The sequence below is a fragment of the Bufo bufo genome, chromosome 6 (assembly GCF_905171765.1).
Source record: "Bufo bufo chromosome 6, aBufBuf1.1, whole genome shotgun sequence".
Taxonomy (NCBI): Eukaryota; Metazoa; Chordata; class Amphibia; order Anura; family Bufonidae; genus Bufo; species Bufo bufo.
Genome location: NC_053394.1, coordinates 335,627,307 through 335,654,527, shown reverse-complemented (window position 1 = coordinate 335,654,527; position 27,221 = coordinate 335,627,307). Strand labels below are relative to the sequence as shown.

The 27,221-nt window shown below is 45.8% G+C and overlaps 1 protein-coding gene across 4 annotated transcripts in view; it reads right to left on the bottom strand.

Moving 5' to 3' along the window:
• Positions 1–12,498: 12,498 nt before the first annotated feature.
• Positions 12,499–27,221, bottom strand: part of LOC121004073 (agouti-signaling protein-like) — a 316,124-nt gene continuing 301,401 nt past the window's right edge. For all 4 annotated transcript variants that reach the window (XM_040436152.1, XM_040436151.1, XM_040436153.1 and 1 more), the window contains exon 4: positions 12,499–13,041. In XM_040436152.1, coding sequence (XP_040292086.1) covers positions 12,871–13,041 — 171 coding nt within the window. In that variant the 3' untranslated portion in view covers positions 12,499–12,870. The remainder of the gene's footprint in view (positions 13,042–27,221) is intronic.

Sequence of the window (27,221 nt, the reverse complement as noted above, 5' to 3'; positions counted from 1 at the left end):
ATTGTGAGCACAATACTGATAGGGATCTTAGATTGTGAGCCCCATTGGGGACAGTGTGATACTAATGTCTGTACGCTGCGGATTATAGTAGCGCTATATAAGTGTATTAAATAAATAAATAAATAAATAAATGTATCAAGTCTGGTTTGAGGAGCAACTGGGCCCATCAGTTCCTCACCGCCTACAGGAGACAATTTCCAGGACCCTCTCGCTAGGCCCCAAACCACAGCCACAGCCGTAGGTACTGCTGCTGAGAGTATCTACACCCCAGCCAAGTCACGTATCAGAATATCATGTCTTAGAAGCTGCCCCCAGTGCGCGGGCCCCTTACCGGGCAGACTACACCACCAAATTGTCGCCGAAGTCATGCCTGCACCCACCTCTGCAGCCGGAGATATTGTGCCCTCCGATACCAGCAGGGGTATCCAAGCAGCCAGAGATCACATCACTAGAACCAACAGAATCTTTGCAGCGTCTCTTATTGAGTGGAGAAGCAGCAGTGAGGATGAGGTATATCACACCCCTTTAGTCCGCCCTCCTCATGCCTAATTATGGAGGGACTCCAACTAAGACTAAGAAATGTCCCTGTTGCACACATTAGTGCCATTTTCCCCTTTGCAATAAAAATAAAAAACAACCAGAAAAAAACATTCTAAGCTTGTACCCAAAGAATGGACTCAAAATGTGTACCTGGGCTATTTGTGACCCCACCTGTGATTCTGGAACTTTAGGCTAATAAAGCTGTAAGTTGGAGGTCTCCGATTGCATTTATTTTCTCTGTTTGCAACGTTAAAGCACTTTACTCATTGTCATGGACTCGGAGCTGCAGTGTGAGCTGGCTCTGTGTTTCCAGGACTTGTTCTTATGTACTTTTCATGGACTTTCAAAAATATTTAGCTAGTTAGATAGCTACCTACCTACCTCATGGACTGTCACTCTAGTAGTTAATGGGGGTGCTAGGCTGTATGTATATTGTGCAAATGCCCTTAACTAGGGATGAGCGAACCCGAACTGTATAGTTCGGGTTCGTACCGAATTTTGGGGTGTCCGTGACACGGACCCGAACCCGAACATTTTCGTAAAAGTCCGGGTTCGGTGTTCGGCGCTGCAAAGCAGCCAATCAACAAGCGTCATACTACTTGCCCCAAGAGGCCATCAAAGCCATGCCTACTATTGGCTGTGATTGGCCAGTGCAGCATGTGACCCAGCCTCTATTTAAGCTGGAGTCACGTAGCGCCGCACGTCACTCTGCTCTGATCAGTGTAGGGAGAGGATGCAGCTGCTGCTGTTAGGGCGAGATTAGGCAGGGATTTATTTACTGAAGTGATCGATATACAGCTGTGTATCATACAACCTCTGCTATTCAATTGCTCACTGTTTTTAGGCTGCCCAGAGCGTTTTTCAGTCACTTTTTTCTGGGGTGATCGGCGGCCATTTTGTGTCTTGTGGTGCGCTAGCACAAGCTGCCACCAAGTCCATTTTTAACCATCAATAGTGTGTTGTTGTTTTTTTGCTATATCCTACATCAGGGGCTTGGCTGTGCTTGCTATTTTATTGAGGGGTAAAATACAATTGCCAAAATAGCAGTACCCTAAATCTGGTGTTTCAGCTGTGGCTAGCCAATTGTAATACTGTCTGCTGTCTGCCGAAGCACAGTTTTTGTTCTGGGTTGAAATACAATTCCCAACTTAGCAATTCCCTAAATTAGTGGTTTCTGCTCTATCAAGCCAAGGTTAAATCTATCCATAAAAGGGTATATTAGATTGAAGGTGCGGATAGGGTCATCCTCAATAACTTCACACGCTACCGTGCATTTCCAAGTCTAATTCTGTCCGTAAAAGGGATACCTGTCATTCAGCGCCTAAATACTAGGCCTACAATTTATATTCAGCTAAATCTGTCGTTACTGCTGTGCCTGTATTAGTGTAATACGGTACCTAAATAGATAGCCAGATAGTGTTAGGTGCCTGTAAAAAAAGGCCTGTATTTGAATTTAATACATTGGGCCAAATAATTTTTTTCTTATTGTGGTGAACGGTAACAATGAGGAAAACATCTAGTAAGGGACACGGACGCGGACGCGGACATGGTCGTGGTGGTGTTAGTGGACCCTCTGGTGCTGGGAGAGGACGTGGCTGTTCTGCCACAGCCACACATCCTAGTGAACCAACTACCTCAGGTCCCAGTAGACACCAGAATTTACAACGATATTTGGTGGGGCCCAATGCCGTTCTAAGGATGGTAAGGCCTGAGCAGGTACAGGCATTAGTCAATTGGGTGGCCGACAGTGGATCCAGCACGTTCACATTATCTCCCACCCAGTCTTCTGCAGAAAGCGCACAGATGGTGCCTGAAAACCAAGCCCATCAGTCTGTCACATCACCCCCATGCATATCAGGGAAACTGTCTGAGCCTCAAGTTATGCAGCAGTCTCTTATGCTGTTTGAAGACTCTGCTGGTAGGGTTTCCCAAGGTCATCCACCTAGCCCTTCCCCAGGGGTGGAAGAGATAGAATGCACTAACGCACAACCACTTATGTTTCCTGATGAGGACATGGGAATACCACCTCAGCACGTCTCTGATGATGACGAAACACAGGTGCCAACTGCTGCGTCTTTCTGCATTGTGCAGACTGAACAGGAGGTCAGGGAGGAAGACTGGGTGGAAGACAATGCAGGGGACGATGAGGTCCTAGACCCCACATGGAATGAAGGTCGTGCCACTGACTTTCAGAATTCGGAGGAAGAGGCAGTGGTGAGACCGAGCCAACAGCGTAGCAAAAGAGGGAGCAGTGGGCAAAATCAGAACACCCGCCGCCAAGAGAGTTCGTCTGCTACTGGCCACCGCCATCTGGGACCGAGCACCCCAAAGGCAGCTTCAAGGAGTTCCCTGGCATGGCACTTCTTCAAACAATGTGCTGACGACAAGACCCGAGTGGTTTGCACGCTGTGCCATCAGAGCCTGAAGCGAGGCATTAACGTTCTGAACCTTAGCACAACCTGCATGACCAGGCACCTGCATGCAAAGCATGAACTGCAGTGGAGTAAACACCTTAAAAACAAGGAGCTCCCCCTGCTACCTCTTCTGCTGCTGCCGCCGCCTCGGCCTCTTCCTCCGCCTCTGGAGGAACGTTGGCACCTGCCGCCCAGCAAACAGAGGATGTACCACCAACACCACCACCTCCGTCACCAAGCATCTCAACCATGTCAGACGGCAGCGTTCAGCTCTCCATCTCACAAACATTTGAGAGAAAGCGTAAATTCCCACCTAGCCACCCTCGATCCCTGGCCCTGAATGCCAGCATTTCTAAACTACTGGCCTATGAAATGCTGTCATTCAGGCTGGTGGACACAGACAGCTTCGAACAGCTCATGTCGCTTGCTGTCCCACAGTATTTTGTTCCCAGCCACCACTACTTCTCCAAGAGAGCCGTGCCTTCCCTGCACAACCAAGTATCCGATAAAATCAAGTGTGCACTGCGCAACGCCATCTGTGGCAAGGTCCACCTAACCACAGATACGTGGACCAGTAAGCACGGCCAGGGACGCTATATCTCCCTAACTGTACACTGGGTAAATGTAGAGGCGGCTGGGCCCCAGGCGGAGAGCTGTTTGGCGCACGTCCTTCCGCCGCCAAGGATCGCAGGGCAACATTCTTTGCCTCCTGTTGCCTCCTCCTCCTACTTGGCTTCCTCCTCCTCTTCTTCCACCTGCTCATCCAGTCAGCCACACACCTTCACCACCAACTTCAGCACAGCCCGGGGTAAACATCAACAGGCCATTCTGAAACTCATATGTTTGGGGGACAGGCCCCACACCGCACAGGAGTTGTGGCGGGGTATATAACAACAGACCGACGAGTGGTTGCTGCCGGTGAGCCTCAAGCCTGGCCTGGTGGTGTGTGATAATGGGCGAAATCTCGTTGCAGCTCTGGGACTAGCCGGTTTGACGCACATCCCTTGCCTGGCGCATGTGCTGAATTTGGTAGTGCAGAAGTTCATTCACAACTACCCCGACATGTCAGAGCTGCTGCATAAAGTGCGGGCCGTCTGGTCGCGCTTCCGGCGTTCACATCCTGCCGCTGCTCGCCTGTCTGCGCTACAGCGTAACTTCGGCATTCCCGCTCACCGCCTCATATGCGACGTGCCCACCAGGTGGAACTCCACCTTGCACATGCTGGACAGACTGTGCGAGCAGCAGCAGGCCATATTGGAGTTTCAGCTGCAGCACGCACGGGTCAGTCGCACTGCGGAACAGCACCACTTCACCACCAATGACTGGGCCTCCATGGGAGACCTGTGTGCCCTGTTGTGCTGTTTTTGAGGGGTCATTTTTAGCACTTTCAGGCCAGTCTCTTCGAAGTGACTCAGAGGGAGTTTTTTTGCAACAGCAGAGGCCAGGCACAAATGTGGCCAGCCAGGGCCCACTACTGGAGGACGAGGAGGACGAGGATGAAGCATGTTCACAGCAGGGTGGCACCCAACGCATTTTGGGCCCATCACTGGTGCGTGGCTAGGGGAAAATGCAGGACGATGACGATACGCCTCCCACAGAGGACAGCTTGTCCTTACCTCTGGGCAGCCTGGCACACATGAGCGACTACATGCTGCAGTGCCTGCGCAACGACAGCAGAGTTGCCCACATTTTAACGTGTGTGGACTACCTCCCATTAACCATATATTATTGTACTCCAGGGCACTTCCTCATTCAATTCTATTTTTATTTATTTTATTTTCATTTTACCATTATATTGCGGGGCAACCCAAAGTTGAATAAACCTCTCCTCTGTCTGGGTGCCGGGGCCTAAAAATATCTGACAGTGGCCTGTTCCAGTGTTGGGTGACGTGAAGCATGATTCTCTGCTATGACATGAAGCCTGAATCTCTGCTATGGGACCTCTCTCCTCTTTCTGGGTGCCGGGGCCTAATTATCTGACAATGGACTGTTCCAGTTTTGGCTGACATGAAGCCTGATTCTCTGCTATGACATGAAGCCTCAATCTCTGCTATGGGACCTCTCTCCTCTGTCTGGGTGCCGGGGCCTAAATATCTGACAATGGACTGTTCCAGTTTTGCCTGACATGAAGCCTGATTCTCTTCTATGACATGAAGCCTGAATCTCTGCTATGGAACCTCTCTCCTCTGTCTGGGTGCAGGGGCCTAAATATATGACGATGGACTGTTCCAGTTTTGGCTGACGTGAAGCCTGATTCTCTGCTATGACATGAAGCCAGATTCTCTGCTGACATGAAGCCTGAATCTCTGCTATGGGACCTCTCTCCTCTGTCTGGGTGCCGGGGCCTAAATACATGACAATGGACTGTTCCAGTTTTGTGTGACGTGAAGCCTGATTCTCTGCTATGACATGAAGACTGATTCTCTGCTGACATGAAGCCTGAATCTCTGCTATGGGACCTCTCTCCTCTGTCTGGGTGCCGGGGCCTAAATATATGACAATGGACTGTTCCAGTTTTGGCTGACGTGAAGCCTGATTCTCTGCTATGACATGAAGACTGATTCTCTGCTGACATGAAGCCTGAATCTCTGCTATGGGACCTCTCTCCTCTGTCTGGGTGCCGGGGCCTAAATATATGACAATGGACTGTTCCAGTTTTGGCTGATGTGAAGCCTGATTCTCTGCTATGACATGAAGACTGATTCTCTGCTGACATGAAGCCTGAATCTCTGTTATAGGACCTCTCTCCTCTGTCTGGGTGCCGGGGCCTAAATATATGACAATGGACTGTTCCAGTTTTGGCTGATGTTAAGCCTGATTCTCTGCTATGACATGAAGACTGATTCTCTGCTGACATGAAGCCTGAATCTCTGCTATGGGACCTCTCTCCTCTGTCTCGGTGCCTGGGCCTAAATATATGACAATGGACTGTTCCAGTTTTGGCTGACGTGAAGCCTGATTCTCTGCTATGACATGAAGACTGATTCTCTGCTGACTTGAAGCCGGAATCTCTGCTATGGGACCTCTCTCCTCTGTCTGGGTGCCGGGGCCTAAATATATGACAATGGACTGTTTCAGTTTTGGCTGACGTGAAGCATGATTCTCTGCCATGACATGAAGACTGATTCTCTGCTGACATGAAGCCTGAATCTCTGTTATGGGACCTCTCTCCTCTGTCTGGGTGCTGGGGCCTAAATATATGACAATGGACTGTTCCAGTTTTGGCTGACGTGAAGCCTGATTCTCTGCTATGACATGAAGACTGATTCTCTGCTGACATGAAGCCTGAATCTCTGTTATGGGACCTCTCTCCTCTGTCTGGTTGCCGGGGCCTAAATATCTGACAATGGACTGTTCCAGTTTGGCTGACATGAAGCCTGATTCTCTGCTATGACATGAAGCCTGAATCTCTGCTATGGGACCTCTCTCCTCTGTCTGGGTGCCGGGGCCTAAATATATGACAATGGACTGTTCCAGTTTTGGCTGATGTGAAGCCTGATTCTCTGCTATGACATGAAGACTGATTCTCTGCTGACATGAAGCCTGAATCTCTGCTATGGGACCTCTCTCCTCTGTCTGGGTGCCGGGGCCTAAATATATGACAATGGACTGTTCCAGTTTTGGCTGACGTGAAGCCTGATTCTCTGCTATGACATGAAGACTGATTCTCTGCTGACATGAAGCCTGAATTTCTGCTATGGGACCTCTCTCCTCTGTCTGGGTGCCGGGGCCTAAATATCTGACAATGGACTGTTCCAGTTTTGGCTGACGTGAAGCCTGATTCTCTGCTATGACATGAAGACTGATTCTCTGCTGACATGAAGCCTGAATCTCTGTTATGGGACCTCTCTCCTCTGTCTGGGTGCCGGGGCCTAAATATATGACAATGGACTGTTCCAGTTTTGGCTGACGTGAAGCCTGATTCTCTGCTATGACATGAAGACTGATTCTCTGCTGACATGAAGCCTGATTCTCTGCTATGGGACCTCTCTAATTGATATTGGTTAATTTTTATTTATTTTATTTTTATTCATTTCCCTATTTGTTTGCAGGGGATTTAACTACATTTTTGCAGCCCTCTAGCCCTTTCCTGGGCTGTTTTACAGCCTTTTTAGTGCCGAAAAGTTCGGGTCCCCATTGGCGGAGGCAGTGTGACGGCTTGGGCATGCATGGCTGCTAGTGGCACTGGGTCCCTAATGTTTATTGATGATGTGACACAGGACGGAAGCAGACAGATAAATTCTGGGGTTTTCAGAGACATACTGTGTGCTCAAATCCAGCCAAATGCAGCCAAACTGATTGGTCAGCGTCTTATAATACCGATGGACAATGACCCAAAACATAAAGCCAAAGCAACCCAGGAGTTTATTAAAGAAAATAAGTGAAATATTCTTGAATGGCCAAGTCAGTCACCTGATCTGAACCCAATACAGCATGTATTCCCTTGTTAAAGACTAAACTTCAGACAGAAAGGCCCACAAACAAACAGCAACTGAAAACCGCTGCAGTAAAGGCCTGGCAGAGCATTAAAAAGGAGGAAACACAACGTCTGGTGATGTCCATGAGTTCAAGACTTCAGGCAGTCATTGCCAACAAAGGGTTTTCAACCAAGTATTAGAAATTAACATTTTATTTACAATTATTTAATTTGTCCGATTACTTTTGAGCTCCTGAAATGAAGGGATTGAGTTTAAAAAATGCTTTAGTTCCTCACATTTCTATGCAATCAATTTGTTTAACCAACTGAATTAAAGCTGAAAATCTGAACTTCAACTGCATCTGAATTGTTTTGTTCAAAATCTATTGTGGTAATGTATAGAACAAAAATTTGAAAAATGTTGTCTCTGTTCAAATATATATGGACCTAACTGTAGGCAGTTTACAACCTGCTTCTAGTTTTACACTTCATATGTGCATTTCCATACCAGTAATCTATCAAATATCATCAGCACAGATTCATTCCTGTACTGATATCTCCTTCTACAGCTCATGACATATCTCTTCTCTGTTGTGTTGACAAGTCTTCTGTTGCTTCTGTCCTTTCTTTCTAAACAGGTATGCAGCCTGTGCGATTCATTCCTCTCCGCAGACGGCTCTGTGTGTGCTACCATCCTATACTACATTGATGCAGAGTAGCCTGTGGGCCTCTGTCTTTCCCAAAAACTTGATTCCCACCTCTCCACACTATGATCTGCTGATAAACCCTCCTCCTCCCCACTGTTATATTAATAAATGAGTAAGGGGGAGTTCACATAATTGTTTCATTTTCCATTCTTGTGATCCGTCAGAAGAACAGAAAAAAAAAACAGGATCGTGTAAAAAAAGAAATGTATCCTGTGCATCAGTTATGCACATTTGGCATCCAGTTGAGCTATTTCCAACTGAGATCCATTTTTTTAGACGGGAAAATAAGTTCTGCATGTTTTTTTCTGTTATTCTAACAAATCAATAAAATGGAAAATGAAATGGCGATGTAAATTCCGCCTTACTGTTAGAGGAGGTAGAGGGGGAGAGCAGATGGACTCAATCTAGCCACACGAGTCTGCTGTCCCAAATATGTTAGAAGTAGCAGCATAGTCATCTATTAAAAACAGTCGCACAGACTCTACAGAAAGTTGCTTAACCCCTTGAGGTAATATATGGATAGGAATGCTGAAATCCCGCCGAACCCCATCATTTAACACTTCAGGTGCTGCAATCAACACTGGCAAGGCAGATCTGATCTCTATTAGGGTGAATGACAAGGGATCAAAAGATACCAAGTTCTAGACCTAAAGTAGCAAATCAAAATAGGGCAAAAGTGTTCATAACCTTTAAAATTCTAAATGTTTACTTCCTAGTGTAAGCTAAGAGAATGATCAATTCTGCATACTAATTAATGCAATACACAATGTAAAGTAAAGCTGGTCACACGTATTATAATTGTTGACTGAACCTGCTGAGAATGATGGGTTCGACCGACACACTAATGTATAATGGGGAGCTTCCAACCCTCCTCCAACAGATAACATTGGGGAGACAAGGATTGGGTAAAATGAATATTTTCACCTGATCCTTTTGTTCTACCGAGACAGAAGCTCCTACCAGAACTGTCTGGCAGTGGCTTTCTCTACTCCCCCCTTTGAATACGCAGACACGTTTGGCCAAGCCGAACATGTATGTGTATGGGGAAGCAGTGAGGAATTCAGGAGAGAGAGCTGTCGGCCAAAGATTTTTTCGGATGGCTGCTGAATGTGTATGGGCAGCTTAAGTTACTGATAAGAAATGCAAAAGGTGTAAGCTGTCCATATACATTAGGCAGTACTCCCAACCACCCATGGGGGTGAAGAAAGAGGAATAGGCCTCTGTACCTTATCTTCCCTGGAAACAACTAATTAGGCATGTTGAAATCAAACATACCAGATTCTCTCCCACAATAGGAGAGCAACAAAGCATGTGAAAATCGCACCTCCTGGAACAGTTAGGCTGGGTTCACACGGGCGATATTTCCGCGCTGGTGCAATGCGTGAGGTGAACGCATTGCACCCGCACTGAATCTGGACCCATTCACTTCTATGGGGCTATGCACATGAGCGGTGATTTTCACGCATCACTTGTGCGTTGCGTGAAAATCGCAGCATGCTCTATATTGTGCATTTATCACGCAACGCAGACCCCATAGAAGAGAATGGGGCTGCGTGAAAATCGCAAGCATCCGCAAGCAGGTGCGGATGCGGTGCGATTTTCACGCATTGTTGCTAAGATGACAGTCTATTTACTGTATTATTTTCCCTTATAACATGGTTATAAGGGAAAATAATAGCATTCTTTAATACAGAATGCTTAGTAGAAGGTCAATTGAGGGTTAAAAAATAAAAAAAATTAGCTCACCTAGTCCTCTTGATCGCGTAGTTGCCGATCTCTTCTTACTTCTTTAATCATGAGCTGCCGGCTAAAGGACCTGTGGTGACGTCACATCACATGGTCCAATCACATAGTCCATCACCGTGGTGATGGATCATGTGATTGGACCATGTGATGAGCTCAGTGACGTCACCATAGGTCCTTTGACAGGTCCTGAAGAAAGAACAGGAGACCGGCAGCTACACGATCAATTGGAGGAGGTAAGTTAATTTTTATTTATTTCTTTAACCCTCAATTGACCTTCTACTAAGCATTCTGTATTAAAGAATGCTATTATTTTCCCTTATAACCATGTTATAAGGGAAAATAATTACATCTACACAACCTTGAGCCCAAACCTGAACTTCAGTGAAGAAGTTCGGGTCTGGGTACCCCATTCAGTTTTTTATCACAACGCATTGCACCCGCGCGATAAAAACTGAACAACGGACTCGCAATCGCAGTCAAAACTGACTGCAATTGGGTACCTACTCGCGCGGGTTTGCTGCAATGCACCCGGGACGCATACTGAGCCAAAACGTGACGCCTGTGTGAACCCAGCCTTAATCCATTTGGGTTCTCGTCATCTTGATCTACACTATGGCCGCAGGGCGGCGGTGACAGATTCGTTTGCAGACAACAGGATTTAAATCCAAATTGATGCTTTATTTTATGACACTCCTGCAATTTACAGGCAAACCCAGTTATAATTCACTAGATTCCAGAAATACAAAACAAAAGCCAAACAAAATAAACTCCTCCACGTCTGGGCTCTAACTAATACAGATTCGTTTCTAGCTCACCTATTGAGCGCAGGTCACACACAGAGACTCCAGCGTTTCTAGCCAGCACGGCAGCCAGCTTCCTAGACTTCTTCTAGGCATAACTCTCTCAGACTGACAGCCTGGGATGTCTTTATTTCCCCCTAATGATCCAAGCTGGCTACACCTGGGGATCCCTCAGGCTAGGGGAAAATCTTCCCTGGAATGGGGATGAATTGGGGAGGTCCCACTACCAAAACTACCTTCCTAGTCCAAATAAAATCCAGCCCTTGAACTTTTAAACAAAACTGTCTCAGCAAGCTAAACCTTGCTGAAACCACTTTAGCTTTCTGGATTTTATTTACCTCACCCAGTTGAGGAACCTGGGTGAGATATACACCCCTTCCAAGACTTTTCCATACACTTTACCGCAGTTCACTTCTGGCCCATTCTTCAATGCTTTATTTCCACTCCACCGATTCCCAGAGAGCAACGGCCTGAGGGAGTACACAATGACACACCACTTGATCAGAGCCACTACCACTTCCATCTTCTGTGCCAGCTCCTCAGGGGCTCGCTGCATTTGTACACCCAAGGAGTGTGTTTCACTACAAGCACAAACGGGTTAATTGGTCCGTTGGACCTAAGCGTAGCTATTGCATCCTCTCTGATTAGTAGACATAAAATAATATCTTTATTATTCAATCTTTTTATAACACACTTATCACTCGCATCACAGTTAAAATTCATCAGGGAGGTCAGGATTCGGGATCAAACTTGTACTTATTAGATTGTACGTCTCTGTATTAGACTTATCAGGGGGAAAAAAACACCCTTTGTGTCATAAACGTTCACAGGAGAACACTTAATCTTGCACTGTCTGATTACAATTTCCCACTAGTGGGTCCCTGCCTGACTGTCCCTGAACTAAAGCCATTAATCCTGCATCCCTACATGTTTCGCCGTGTACTCGGCGTCTTCAGGGGAGGACATGCAGGTATATGGGTTTTCTAGCTTGATCCCCGCCCCCACATCTAATACCTGCATATCATCCCCTGAAGACGCCGAGTACACGGCGAAACATGTAGGGATGCAGGATTAATGGTTTTAGTTCAGGGACAGTCAGGCAGGGACCCACTAGTGGGAAATTGTAATCAGACAGTGCAAGATTAAGTGTTCTCCTGTGAACGTTTATGACACAATGGGTGTTTTTTCCCCCCTGATAAGTCTAATACAGAGATGTACAATCTAATAAGTACAAGTTTGATCCCGAATCCTGACCTCCCTGAGGAATTTTAACTTGTGAGTTCCCGAGTGATAAGTGTGTTATAAAAAGATTGAATAATAAAGATATTATTTTATGTCTACTAATCAGAGAGGATGCAATAGCTACGCTTAGGTCCAACGGACCAATTAACCCGTTTGTATTAATAAATATAGCATCGCAACCTCCTGAGGGGTCATTTGTTTGTTGTTAAATTAGATTTCACTACAAGGAGGACTACATTAAGGCTATTTTGGCACCACCAGTGTCTGTTCTTCTTTTTAGTATGCTACACTTAACCCTGAGATGTGATCCACATGGGTCTAAATCGCAAACCAAGTTTCTCAGTGCCACAGCCTATCATGACCACTCTAAGATGGCTCTACATTGTAGCCATCTAATGAAGCTACCGGATCTTCTATTCTTGACTGAGTCTTTCAATTCCTTTCCAGATAAATGTTCATTATGATTGAAGTGCTGGCTAGAGACTATATTCTACAGAAATAAAATAAAAGCAATAGTAAAAATGTTTAATGTTTGCATTGAAATATCTCTATGATCCTTCTTTTAAACATAAGTACATTTTATATGACATTTTGTATCTAACAATTAAAATAATATAGTACTTGGGGTTTAGACTAATAAACATATTTATAAAGGTAGATGCTGCAAGTGAATACATTGATGAACTAAATTTTTTTTACAAATGTGAAAAAATTAGGCCTGTTAATAAATCCTTAGAACACAGTACAACATTCTGATAGAGAGCACTGTCTTATTTCACTAAGCCATTACAAAATCGAAAAATGTTAATGCCTTTTACTATAAAAATTGTTTTGCGAAATTACTTTGTGAAATTATGTGAAATAAATAGTGAATACAAGTGTTTCTGTGTAAGATACTCAAGTGAGTTTAGAGCACTGCTGGTTTTCATGTTAAAATATTCATCATGCCCATTTTAGCCAGGAGAAACACACACATTAATTTTTGTGTCCTTTTACATTATATTCTAGCAATTTGGATTGCCCATCTTGTAGAAGCAGACTGTCTGGAAGAGGTGGCAGTGACATATGGCACATGGCTGACAGCAAGGTGGCACAGGAGGTTTACAGCTGGATTGAAGAGGCACACAGTTTGGTGGTGGTGGAGGATGCACTTTCTTTTTAGGTATGAGTTTTCTCTGCAATATAAAGAATGAAAATGAAACATTATTATATTAGCTTGCATCATTCAAGGTATGTAGTAAAACATTTTTGTAATCAAATTGCACATTATGTTTTTGATAACCACCTTTTTTCAAATTCAAGAATTTTTCGAGCAGGTTATTGATTTAGAGGTCTTCATTTACAATTTTACATAGAAAACCTTATCAATATTGAAGGAAATAAAATCTACCTTATATAGTTACATAGTTGCATAGTTAATATGGCTAAAAAAGACATAAGTCCATCAAGTTCAACCAAGGTATAGGAGACGACAACCAGAATTCTACACATTTTCATAAGCATTAAAGGGGTTATCCGACTTAAATAAATCTATTCTAATTGCTTTTATTGTAGACCAGTGAAAGATTCTTAAAATCACTTTCATCACCTATCTATCACTATTTGGCCAGTTCAGTTCTGGGTCATGTGACCCCTGATGTCAGCAAGCCTGCTCTGCTGATGACGTTTCGTTTACAGCCTTTTCCCTGCTTGAGGGAGTGTCCAGGCTGTGTAAACGAAACGTCAGAGCCCCTGGTGCCCTCCCCCCTCCAGCTCTTCTTACTGCCTCGGCTCTGCTATGCGATCGCTCATGTGCAGTACATACCAGAGCCGAGGTGATCTCTTCTCCAGCAGCAGGGTATGTTTGTCCCTCCTGCATTCACTGGGGCTAGAGGTGGCAGTTTGTAAACGTTCCCCTCTGCATCTGGGGATCGTTATTACAGCCCCTGGTCCGTCCGTCCCCCACACTAGTACACATTGAACACCCCCTGGGAAATATAAATAAATTATTGGCCATCATTATTATCATCATCAACATCATTATTCAGCTATATAAAATCCTTATCTGCCACCAATATATGGATTTATCTAAGCAATATCCATATTGAATATATATTTGAATAATATAGATATTGCTTAGATACAGATAATGCTAATGATATTTTCACACTAGCGGCAGGACGTATCCGACAGGCTGTTCACCCTGTCGGATCCGCCCTGCCGCTATTTGCCAGTGCCGCTGGACGGATCCGTTATTGCAATTCATTTCTAGACGGATCCGCACCTGGATCCGTCTACAAATGCTGTCCGTTGTCACACTGATCGGCGTATCCAGCAGGCACGCAGCTCTGACGACGGAGCTGCCTTGCGGATCCGGCGTTGCAAAACAACTGAAGGACGGATCCGTCCTTCCGGTCTGCGCATGCGCAGAACATGAAAAATGTGAAAAACACTGCCAGAGGGATCCGTCCATCCGCATGACAAGCGGATAGACGGATCCGTTATTGCAATGCATTTCTAGACGGATCCGCACCTGGATCCGTCTACAAATGCTGTTAGTTGTCACACTGATCGGCGGATCCAGCAGGCACGCAGCTCCGATGACGGAGCTGCCTTGCGGATCCGGCGTTGCAAAACAACTGAAGGACGGATCCGTCCTTCCGGTCTGCGCATGCGCAGAACATGAAAAATGTGAAAAAGACTGAAAGAGGGATCCGTCCATCCGCATGACAAGCGGATAGACGGATCCGTTATTGCAATGCATTTCTAGACGGATCCACACCTGGATCCGTCTACAAATGCTGTCCGTTGTCACACTGATCGGCGGATCGAGCAGGCACGCAGCTCCGACGACGGAGCTGCCTTGCGGATCGGGCGTTGCAAAACAACTGAAGGACGGATCCGTCCTTCCGGTCTGCGCATGCACAAACCGGGAATACTGTGAAAAAGACTGACAGAGGGATCCGTCCATCCGCATGACAAGTGTGTATTTATTTAATTTTTTGCAAAGTGCAGAGCAGGGTGAGGGGAAGGTCAGGTTGTTCACGCCCAGAAATATTCATGAGGCAGAGCTCAGGCTTTGTTGTTACACGCCCCCTCAGCATGTACTTCAGCATGTAACACAGCAATGACAGAACCATGAAAAGGTGTAAATATGGGTTTTAACTTGATGAAATCATGTATATCCTGATGGATTTTAAGTGTTTTTTTTTTTTTTTTTATTAACTCGGATAACCCCTTTAATGTCATTTACTTTTAAGAAATCTAAGTTCTACAGGGTGTGCCATTTATATGGATACACCTTAATAAAATGGGAATGGTTGGTGATATTAACTTCCTGTTTGTGGCACATTAGTATATGTGAGGGGGGAAACTTTTTAAGATGGGTGGTGACCATGGCGGCCATTTTGAAGTCGGCCATTTTGAATCCAACTTTTGTTTTTTCAATAGGAAGAGGGTCATGTGACACATCAAACTTATCAGGAATTTCAGAAGAAAAACAATGGCGTGCTTGGTTTTAACGTAACTTTATTCTTTCATGAGTTATTTACAAGTTTCTGACCACTTATAAAATGTGTTCAATGTGCTGCCCATTGTGTTGGATTGTCAATTCAACCCTCTTCTCCCACTCTTCACACACTGATAGAAACACCGCAGGAGAAATGCTAGCACAGGCTTCCAGTATCCGTAGTTTCAGGTGCTGCACATCTCGTATCTTCACAGCATAGACGATTGCCTTCAGATGATACGTATATTGACACCCAAATCCTTCTCTACAATTGACTCCCCAAGTATTACATCCCCTAAGACATATGATGCACAGAGATTATTACAACCCAGATGCATAAGTTTACATTTATCCACATTGAACCTCATTTGCCAAGTTGATGCTTGTGGTTTTTGGACATCTTCCATAGACTGCACAGAACTACATAGCTTGGTGTCATTCAGTTTGTTCAGTTTTTGTACAGGTTTTTAATTTTAATCCAATTTTTCCTATAACATAGCAAGGGTTAACAGCAATGAATATTAATATTTAATACCCTGATTCTGCAGTTTATGTTCGTAAACTGCTGTATGGGCACACGGCAGGGCGCAGAAGGAAAGGAGCAACATGTGGTTTTTGGATGGCAGATTTTGCTGGAATGGCTTTTGGGTGTCGTGTCATATTTAAAGGCACACTAAGGCACCGCTACAGTAGAAACCCCCCAAAAGTGACTCCATTTTATAAACTGCACCCCTCAAAGAATTTAATGAAGTGTCTAATGACCACTTTTACCTCAGAGGTGTTTCATAATATTTAGAAACACTTGGCTGTGAAAATGAAAAATTATATTTTTTACAATCAAAAGTCACTTTAGCCCAAATTTTTCACTTTAACACAGTGCTTCTCAAATAGTGGCCTTTGGGGTGTGCGAATTTCTTCTGTATAATGCCGGCAGGCAGGCCAGGCTGCCAGCGCGTCCCTCAGTGATGTCACGTGCCTGCGCCGCCTGCTTTATGAATGAAGCAGGCGGCGCAGACAAGTGACGTCACTGAGGGACGCGCCGGCCGCCCGGCCCGCCTGCCAGGATTATACAGAAGAAATTCGGATATACGGTACTATTAGGAGTGAGGGGGGCATGTTTAATAACTTTAAACGGCGGCGGCGGGCACACGGAATCTGTGGATGGCACAGTTAAGGGGTGGGGGTCTGTGGATGGCACTGTTATGGGCTGGGGGGGCACTGTGGATGGCACTGTTATGGGGTGGGGGATCTGTGGATGGCACATATATAACAGTGCCAGCCACAGATCCCCCTGTAACAGTGCCAGCCACAGATCCCCCCCATAAGTGTCCGTCATCCACAGATCCCTCCATAAGTGTCTGTCATCCACAGATCCCCCCATAAGTGTCCGTCATCCACAGATCCCCCCCATAAGTGTCCGTCATCCACAGATCCCCCCATAAGTGTCCGTCATCCACAGATCCCCCCCATAAGTGTCCGTCATCCACAGATCCCCCCATAAGTGTCCGTCATCCACAGATCTCCCCATAAGTGTCCGTCATCCACAGATCCCCCCATAAGTGTCCGTCATCCACAGATCCCCCCATAAGTGTCCATCATCCACAGATCCCCCCATAAGTGTCCGTCATCCACAGATCCCCCCATAAGTGTCCGTCATCCACAGATCCCCCCATAAGTGTCCGTCATCCACAGATCCCCCCATAAGTGTCCGTCATCCACAGATCCCCCCATAAGTGTCCGTCATCCACAGATCCCCCCATAAGTGTCCATCATCCACAGATCCCGCCATAAGTGTCCGTCATCCACAGATCCCCCCATAAGTGTCCGTCATCCACAGATCCCCCATAAGTGTCCGTCATCCACAGATCCCCCCATAAGTGTCCGTCATCCACAGATCCCCCCATAAGTGTCCGTCATCCACAGATCCCCCCATAAGTGTCCGTCATCCACAGATCCCCCCATAAGTGTCCGTCATCCACAGATCCCCCCATAAGTGTCCGTCATCCACAGATCCCCCATAAGTGTCCGTCATCCACAGATCCCCCCATAAGTGTCCGTCATCCACAGATCCCCCCATAAGTGTCCGTCATCAACAGATCCCCCCATAAGTGTCCGTCATCCACAGATCCCCCCATAAGTGTGTGTCCGATCCACATTTCTTTCTTTTTTTATTCTCTTATACGTTAATAAGGATACAGTGTTATGCAGAGTTGTACTTATAACAATTTTATAGACAAATGATACTATTTACAGTCGCGCGGGGGGCGCGAAATGTTTTCTTCTTCCTAGGGGGGGCATGACAGAAAATAATTGAGAAGCACTGCTTTAACAGGAGAAAATGCGCCTCATAAAGTGTTACCCATTTTCTCCTGAATACGGCAACACCCCATATGTTGTCGTAAGCTGCTGTATAAGCAGAGGGGAGAATTCAAAAGGAAAGGAGCGGCATCTGCATTTTCTAACATGTAATTTGCTGAAATTGATTTTAAGGGCCATAACGTTTTTATTTTATTGTTGACCGAGCTGAGTGGGGATTATTTTTTGCGGGATGGGCTGCAATTTTTAATGGTACAATTTTTTAATAACATATGACTTTTTGATCGTTTTTTATTTAATTTTTATGAGGTAAAATGGGCTAATATTTTTTATTAATTATAATATTTTTTATTTATTATAGCACCCTAAGGGGGATAAAAGTTATTGTGAAAAAATAAAAAAACATAAAAAATAAAGAAAAATATTAAAAATTCAAATCATCCCTTTCACAATTTAACATCTAAAAACAAACAATTAGTGTTGAGCGAACCCAAACTGCAAAGTTCGGGTCCGTACCAAACTTTGGGAGTTCGGGTACCCGAACCCAAACCCGAACTTTGCAGCAAAAGTTTGAGTTCGGTGTTCAGGCATTTAATAAATCTTGTTGAAAGGTTGCAGGGCAGCCAATCAACAAGCTTTTAAGCTGTGGGCACTTAGAAGTCATCACAGCCATGCCTAGTAATGGCATGGCTGTGGTTGGCCGGTGCATCATGTGACCCCTCTATACAAACTGGATCACGTGTAGCATGGCCCATCAGCTCTGAGTAGTGCAAAGACAGGAAGAAGGCAGCTGAAGAGAGGGAGAGTGTTAGGAAGCTCATCTGTGGGTGACCTATAGCGATCTTTTGTGGGTGCAATGCACCATATTTACACCCCTGACAGAGAAATATGATAATTAATCTGGGTGTTAATTCTGTGGGGGACCTATAGCGATTTTTCCCCACTTTTTCCCCTAATAGTTAATCCGTCTGTTAGTTCAATGGGTGACATATACCCATTTTTGGTGTGAGGTACACCTGCACTGCATCCGTGACAGGGAAATTAATATAGTTAATCCGTCTGTTAGTTCAATGGGTGACATATACCCATTTTTTGCTGTTTGAAGATGATCTTATAGCCTTTTACCTTTAACATGTTTGTCTTTAATTGTATTTCAAATCTCCTGAGACATCTTTCTCCTTAGCTTTCTTTCTTTAGTCCATGTTCAGTGTGTTACACACCATGATACCATGATACTTTTCACCCTCTAAATCAGACATGCTCAACCTGCGGACCTCCAGCTGTTGCAAAACTACAACTCCCAGCATGCCCGAACAGCCTACAGCTATCAGCCTACAGCAGGGCATTTTGGGAGTTGTAGTTTTACAACAGCTGGTTAAATTATTTTGAATCTTTTCTAGGGGTACCATAATTTTTGTCCAAGCCAGTTTCATTATTTTGTTTTTAAAATTATTCTGTTGAATGACAATTCAAAAGTAATGTTCAATTTTCATTAGCTGATTTTCTGTAATTTTTTATTTATTATTACCTTTGTCAATTTCAAGTTATTTCAGGGACCATTGTGGATTTTTCTTTCTTTAACAGAAGGATATCAACTATTTTGTCCATGTGTGTATGTGAACGGAAGATTTTAAAAGTTATGGCTTTTGGAATGTGGGGGGAGAAAAAATAAAAATGGGCCTGTCCTTAACTAGTTGCCATTAATAACTTTATGATAATGACATTTGTCGTACTATACATCATACAAATGCAAAATCAACCTGACATTGTCAGTAGAGATGAGCGAATTTTTAAAAAATTCGATTCGCCGGTTCGCCTAATTTTTTGGGAAAAATTTGGTTCGATACGAATAAACTTCGGTCAAATTATGTTAAAAAAAAAGGCTATTTCCTGGCTGCAGAGAGCCTTTATAGTGGTGTAGAACACTGTGTCTTGCAGTAACACGCATAGGGAGTCTGCTTTGGTAGTGAAATAATACTGTGAGTCCGTATGACATGCAGATCACAGGCGTCGCACTTAGAATCACTGCATATTTCACATTTTTGGGCAGCCACAGGGCCAAAACTGACCAAATAACTCACGTATGAACTCAGCCTTACAGGTCAATGTTAGAGCCAAGAAGAAGCGCAGTCCTTTTACACCATCATCAGCTGATTCCACATAGATGTCTACAGACCCTGTTCTAATAAATGCTTATACAAGTAGAGGCCTCGGACAGAGTGGAGAGGGTGTCAGCAGTGTTTGTGTCGACGTCACTGATTATTTTGCCCTTCCTCTGATCCGTCAGAACAATAACTCACAAAAAACGGATCCTGTCTGTGGAGCATCCGCCTTCACTTGGTCAGCATTTGGTCAGTAATCCATCAGTATTGCTAATGCCCAAAAAAAAAGCAGGAGTGGATCCAAAACAGAGATGACACGTGAACGGATTATTTGCATGTCTTCTGTGTTTTGTACCCACTCCTGCTTTTGGCTACCAAATCATAAGCCAATTCTAATGGGACCATACAGGCCTTACAGCTGCTACACAGAGAGGATCCCTTGTACGTCTCATTTTTCCTTCCTTCTGACAGATTAGAACACAGGCTAAATAAATGATAATGTCAGCTAAGCCAACAAGTCTAAATAGTGGCCCAGTCATGAAGTAGGGAGGGTGGGAACAGCATCAGAAGTCCACAGAGTGGCCCTATGACATAGTGGTGAGGTGGAAGCAGCATGAGGAGACCACAGAGTGGCCCATTGACAGAGTCTGAAGGTGGCAGAAGTATCAGGAGGTCACAGAGTGGCACAATGACAGAGTGTGGAGGTGGCGGCAGCATCAAGAGACCACAGAGTGGCCCAATGACATAGTTTGAAGGTGGCAGCAGCATGAAGAGGCCTTAGAGTGGCCCAATGACATAGTCTGAAGGTGGCAGCAGCATGAAGAGGCCTTAGGGTGGTACAATGACAGAGTGTGGAGGTGGGACTAGCATGAGGAGGCCACAGAGTGGCACAATGACAGAGTCTGGAGGTGGTGGCAGCATGAGGAGACCACAGAGTGGTCCAATGACAGTCTGAAGGTGGCGGCAGCATCAGGAGGCCACAGAGTGGCAAGGTGACATAGTGTGGAGGAGGGTGGCAATACCAGTACCTGATGAAGATGGTGGGTGAAAGAAGGAGCACTTGGCATCACATGTGTGGCATCAGGTGGGTGGCAGCATCAGAATAGTAGCTGAAGCAGGTATCCAGAAGAAACTGGTCTCTTTTGTCAAAGTGTTGGTGTGGCACCATGGATGATCTAGTCTGATGCATCAAGAATTGGTGAGTGGAAATCCTGGCTGATCCATGCCTGATGCATCTTGACAAAGGTCAGTCTCTCCACATTTTGGGTGGACAGGTGAGTTCTTCTTGGGGTAACAATGACCCCTGCCGCACTAAACACTCGCTCTGATGCCACACTACTGGCCGGCAGGACAGCTTTTCCAAGGCAAACTCTGCTAGTTGCGGCCACAAATCCAGTTTGGCTGCCTAGTAGTCCAGCAGATTTTCAATGTGGGGTGGCAGAGTCCTGTCCAAGAATGCTACCACCTGCTGGTTCAGGTGCTGCTCTATGTCTAGCTGCTGGTGAGTAGTTTCTTCACTATGAGGGTGAAGGAAGCTGCTAATCAGCAACTCTAGACTCAGGCTGCTGCCGATGGAGCTGGTACTGCACCTTCCACCCCCCCCCTGGCAGCCATGGCAGTGGAACGTGAGTGCAGAGGGCCCTCCCCCCGGTCAGACCTGCGAGAGGGTGGACGATAGCGCAGATAGACAGCGGCCAACTGACTACATAGATTTGTCTCTATAGTAGTTTAGTTTTTACTCCCTCTCAGCGGGTGTAAAAAAGGCCCCCATTTTGGACCAGTAGCGAGGGTTCAACAAGGTGGAGAGCCAGAAGTTATACCTCTGCCGAATGGTCACAATTCGGCTGTCACTACCCAAGCAAGTGAGCATGCAGCAGGCCATTTGCGCAAGTGACTCGGAGGGACTTCCTGGCTCCATCTCCACTGCATACTGCCATGGTGTGCCCAAGTCATCTGCCTCATCTTCCTCATCTCCCTCTTGCTCCTCCGGCTGCTCCTGCTCCTCCTCTCCTGTCACCTGTGTCGAAAAACCACCCATTTCGCTACACATTGCTTGTGCTCCAATGTCCTCCTCCTCCAGTTCAGCCCCCACAGGGCATATCAGCCTATGTTGCGGGATGCCATTCTGCCACTGCAGCTCAAGGAGGGTATGCTTCCTAGCTATTTTTATGATGTCTTGCAGATGGGTGGAAGATTTCAGGAACCGCTTGACAACCAGATTGAACACGTGTGCCATGCAGGGCGCATGGCTCAGCCCTCCTTGACGCAGCTCCGACACAATGATGTTCCCGTTGTCGGTCACCATGGTTCCGATTTTCAGTTGTCGCAGAGAAAACCAGGATTCGATTTCTTGCTGAAGGACAAGGATCAATTTCTCCTCTGTGTGACGAGGTGCAGAACCACGTGACACTGCCATGCCCTGCAAATGTGAATTGTCCCTGCAGTGGGGGCTGAGGACACGGTGGAAGATGGGGAGGCAGAGGTGGACATTGTTGCTGGACCAATGGCGTGGCAACATAGAGGCGGAAGCAGCGTCACCTGGCCAAGTTGCTGTTGTGGCTGTGCAGGAACCACATTCACCCAGTAGACCATAAAGGACAAGTACTGTCTCTGACCGTAGTTACAACTCCACACGTCAGCGCTGCCATGCACTTTTCCAGACACAGACAGGCTCAAGGACTGGCCCACCTTGGACAGGAGCACATTCAGCTTCTGCGACGTTGTATGCGTGTCACTTCGGTGATCAATTGCTGACGGAATGAGTGACAAAGAGTAGAAGGAGGAGGAGCAGGAGCATCAGGACCAGCTGATAATGGGAATTACAGACAGCTCCCTTCGCCTGAGGTGGTGAAGCCTTGACTGCCTGAAACCGGGAGTGTGCCAATGGGTGACGCAGCGGTTGCTGCGGCAGGCTGGACCACCACATTCGAGCCACGGTTCTCCCAGGCCACTTTATGGTGACGCTGGATATGTTGATGCAGTGCCGTACTGCCAACATTGGCACCCTGGCCATGCTTCAACTTCTGCCCACAGATTCTACATATGGCCATGTTCACCTCCTCCGGCAGCTTAAGAAAAAACTGCCATGGTGCCGAGTAGGTGATTTTACCACCAACACTACGCACTGACTGACTGCTACCGCTGCTGCCTCCGTGAACCCGGGCACCGCTTCTTCCCGAGCAGGTAGGCTCCCGGGAAGCGGGTAATCTACCCTGGGCACGTTTGGCTCCCGACCTTCCACTGCTGCCACCCTGCTGACTCCCGGCCACGCTAGCGACTTGCTGGCTCCGTTGCTGGCTCACGAGCAAGCTGCCACCCTCTTCTCCCGATGATGATGAAGCCCCTTCGTCACCCAACTGCCAAGTGTGATCAGCTACATCATCATCATCGAGTACTGTCTGCACGTCACTGATGTCCTGCTCAACCGTCTCTGGGTCAGGAGTCTGACCCCTCGCTACACCAGCTCCCACGCCACTCTCCTCATCACTAGCGCCTAGCGGAGGAAGCGGCGGATGTCTCCTCCAGATCTTGGCTGGGCAGTAGCTGCTGACTGTCCTCTAGTACCTCATCCTCTCTGTATAGTGGCGTTGAGCCCACAGCATACAATACTTCTGTGGCTCTGGGAACAGAAAAGGACAGAGGCAGTTTGACCCACTGACTCTTGGCTGGGGGTGTCTGATGTCACTTGCGACGAAGTCAAAGATCGAGTCAACCACTCAAGAACCACTGGGTTGCTGCTACGGCCCCATGTGCAGGGCCTCTGCCACTCCCCTGTGCAGGGCCTGGACCCTTCTCTGCCTGACAAACTGTTAGATCAAATAAATAAAAAGGAAATTAAAACACCCCACAAAAGCTTTTACTACAGATAACTGCACCGCTGAGTGGCAATTATATTTTTTCTTTTTCCGCTAAAACATCCCACAAAAACCCTTACTACAGATTACAGTGGCAAATGTATTTTTTATTTTTGTGCTAATACACATCACAAAAGGCTTGTGGTCGGATCGGCTATCAGAAAGGTGAACCTAACCTATCTAACCCCATCTACAACAAGCAGTAGAGTTATGCCATAACTGCTGTGGTAGGGCAGCCTAAAGTGGGCCACCCTAATGTGAAGTGACTGTAAGATGGTGTGGGTGGGTGGGTGAAATCAGCTGAATCGGCGTCAGCCTGGGCCCACAGGTGCCTATAAATAGCCTAGTAATCAGCCAGCCTGGGCCCACAGGTACGTATGAATAGCCTTGTAATCAGCCTCCCCTCCCACAAATGCAGCAATATCTTGCTTATACTTGTGGTCGGATCGGCTATCAGAAAGGTGAACCTAACCTATCTAACCCCATCTACAACAAGCAGTAGAGTTATGCCATAACTGCTGTGGTAGGGCAGCCTAAAGTGGCCAAAAAGAGCAGACCTTAGTTTAGAGTAAATGTATACATATCGTTACGACACCCACTTTTGACTTTTCACGATGAAGGTGCGGAATATACCGTATATATCACAGTAACTTCCATCTACCTTACCTCTTTGTCATGTGCACCGGCACATCGTTCTTGGAGGTGGCTAATGCTGATGCGATTGAAAGAGTGGCCGGTAACCAGAAGCGATTTACTCCTATGTTGACTAACAACATATGAACATATTACGAGAAGGTCTGAATCCTGAGAGCTGCAGACTGAAACAAACAATGGTGAATCTGTTGGAAGGGCCTAAATGAACTCCAACCATTCGCCAAGGGCCCTGATCGGACACCAACTGTTCCTGGTGGCAAAATACTTCACCTCTACTTATCCCCCAGGCCACACTTTTTATTTTATTTTTATATATAAAGGACCCAAAAGTTAGAACATGGCGCACACCGTCTTACTCTAGTAGTAGATAAAGCGAAATGTGTAAACCCACCAGGCCTGGGGAACCACAGGCTAATGTTGCCTGTAATAAGGACAGAACGTACACAGCATACCTGCAGTTGTGACAGGAAATAAGCTTAAGGTGGTGATAAACTATGTATGCTGCGCCTGTAGTCGTGATAGGATTTGTCGTGTCTGTAGACGTGACAGACTTAATAAATTGCGCCTTATTACTGTACCTCCTACTGGAAGACAGACCGATACCCAGGACTTAGGCCGGACACCAACACCATCAGCCCGAGTTTGTAGATGAAGTAAGCATGCCGGGGAGAAGGTGATGTCCGCAAAGGCAGGCTTGGGATGACTGCTTATAAAGAAAAACAATGATTTTTCTTTTAGACCCAACAACCTAGAAAATAAAAGTCAGAGAAAAACAATAATGTGAGTGAGGCTCTAATGGCACAAGCCACGCGTGCGAGCCACCACAAGAAAAATTGTATTGCGAGCCACAGATGACCGAGCCATGCGAGCAGGTCTGAAGGCAGAAAAAGACATGGAACCTACTTGTGGTGGGACCACGCAGGCGGCCTCGAATGGCGGAGTCATATGTGTAAACCTAAAACGGAGAAGCCATGCGTGAGGGAATAATGGCGGAGTCATATGTGTAAAACTAAAACGGAGAAGCCATGCGTGAGAGACTAATGGCGGAGCCATATGTGTAAACCTAAAACGGAGAAGCCATGCGTGAGAGAGTATAATGGCGGAGCCATGCGTGAGAGACTCTAATGGCGGAGCCATATGTGTAAACCTAAAACGGAGAAGCCATGCGTGAGCGACTCTAATGGTGGAGTCATATGTGTAACACTAAAACGGAGAAGCCATGCGTGAGAGACTCTAATGGCGGATTATAATTATTATTTTTTTAATATACAGTACAGACCAAAAGTTTGGACACACCTTCTCATTCAAAGAGTTTTCTTTATTTTCATGACTATGAAGGCATCAAAACTATGAATTAACACATGTGGAATTATATACATAACAAGCAAGTGTGAAACAACTGAAAATACGTCATATTCTAGGTTCTTCAAAGTAGCCACCTTTTGCTTTGATTACTGCTTTGCACACTCTTTGCATTCTCTTGATGAGCTTCAAGAGGTAGTCCCATGATATGGTTTTCACTTCACAGGTGTGCCCTGTCAGGTTTAATAAGTGGGATTTCTTGCCTTATAAATGGGGTTGGGACCATCAGTTGCGTTGAGGAGAAGTCAGGTGGATACACAGCTGATAGTCCTACTGAATAGACTGTTAGAATTTGTATTATGGCAAGAAAAAAGCAGCTAAGTAAAGAAAAATGAGTGGCCATCATTACTTTAAGAAAGGAAGGTCAGTCAGTCAGCCGAAAAATTGGGAAAACTTTGAAAGTAAGGGCTATTTTACCATGATGCGGTGCTGCGCCAGATGACCTGGCCTCCACAGTCACCGGACCTGAACACAATCGAGATGGTTTGGGGTGAGCTGGACCGCAGAGTGAAGGCAAAAGGGCCAACAAGTGCTAAGCATCTCTGGGAACTCCTTCAAGACTGTTGGAAGACCATTTCAGGGGACTACCTCTTGAAGCTCATCAAGAGAATGCCAAGAATGTGCAAAGCAGTAATCAAAGCAAAAGGTGGCTACTTTGAAGAACCTAGAATATGACATATTTTCAGTTGTTTCACACTTGTTTGTTATGTATATAATTCCACATGTGCTAATTCATAGTTTTGATGCCTTCATAGTCATGAAAATAAAGAAAACTCTTTGAATGAGAAGGTGTGTCCAAACTTTTGGTCTGTACTGTATATATATTTTTTCTTTAAATATAAACAGCTTATGCAGCACCAGTATGACTTGTGGACTCGCATAACCATGACCCTCTCCGACAATAACCTAGGACGCTAACCAGCCTACAACCATATTGTACACCTAACGAACATGAAGAATGGTCATCAGGCCCCCGATGCCATGAGGCCCCCCGAAGCCAAGAGACTGAACTGGATGACCTTACAGTGACGATAAGTAATTACAACGTGAGCCAGACCTAAAGGAAAATGCATAGACATTAGTGATCCGAACCACGTGCATAAACGAAACATTAAACCAACCGCGAAATTGAAACAGATGGGAGAAAAACAAGAGCCAGAGGCATTGCAGTTCGCTAAGAGAAGACCCTTGTCGTGACAAACGAATGAACAACTGTGAAAACATAGTAGGAACTTACTCCTATTGGCCCACTGACCACTAGGGAGCTATTTGGTTAACTGGGGCAGGGGACTAATCTGAGTGAATGCGAACCAGAAGTAAAGGAGACCAGTCTAAGTGAATGCATAGCAGTAATAAAGAACACCACAAAATGTATTTATTTTTTCTCTTTTTTTTCGAAGTGAATAGAAAAGGTAGACCTATGGAATGTAACAAACCACCGAGGAAAGAAACGTAAGCCTGAAAAGAAAGCAGCTATGTTTATAGGAAGAGCAGTATCAGAGCGGTGTGCTGGTTGCCCTAGTAAGAATACTGAGTAACCATAATGTAGCAATGAAAAGAAATGCAGCTTTAAGTGGAAG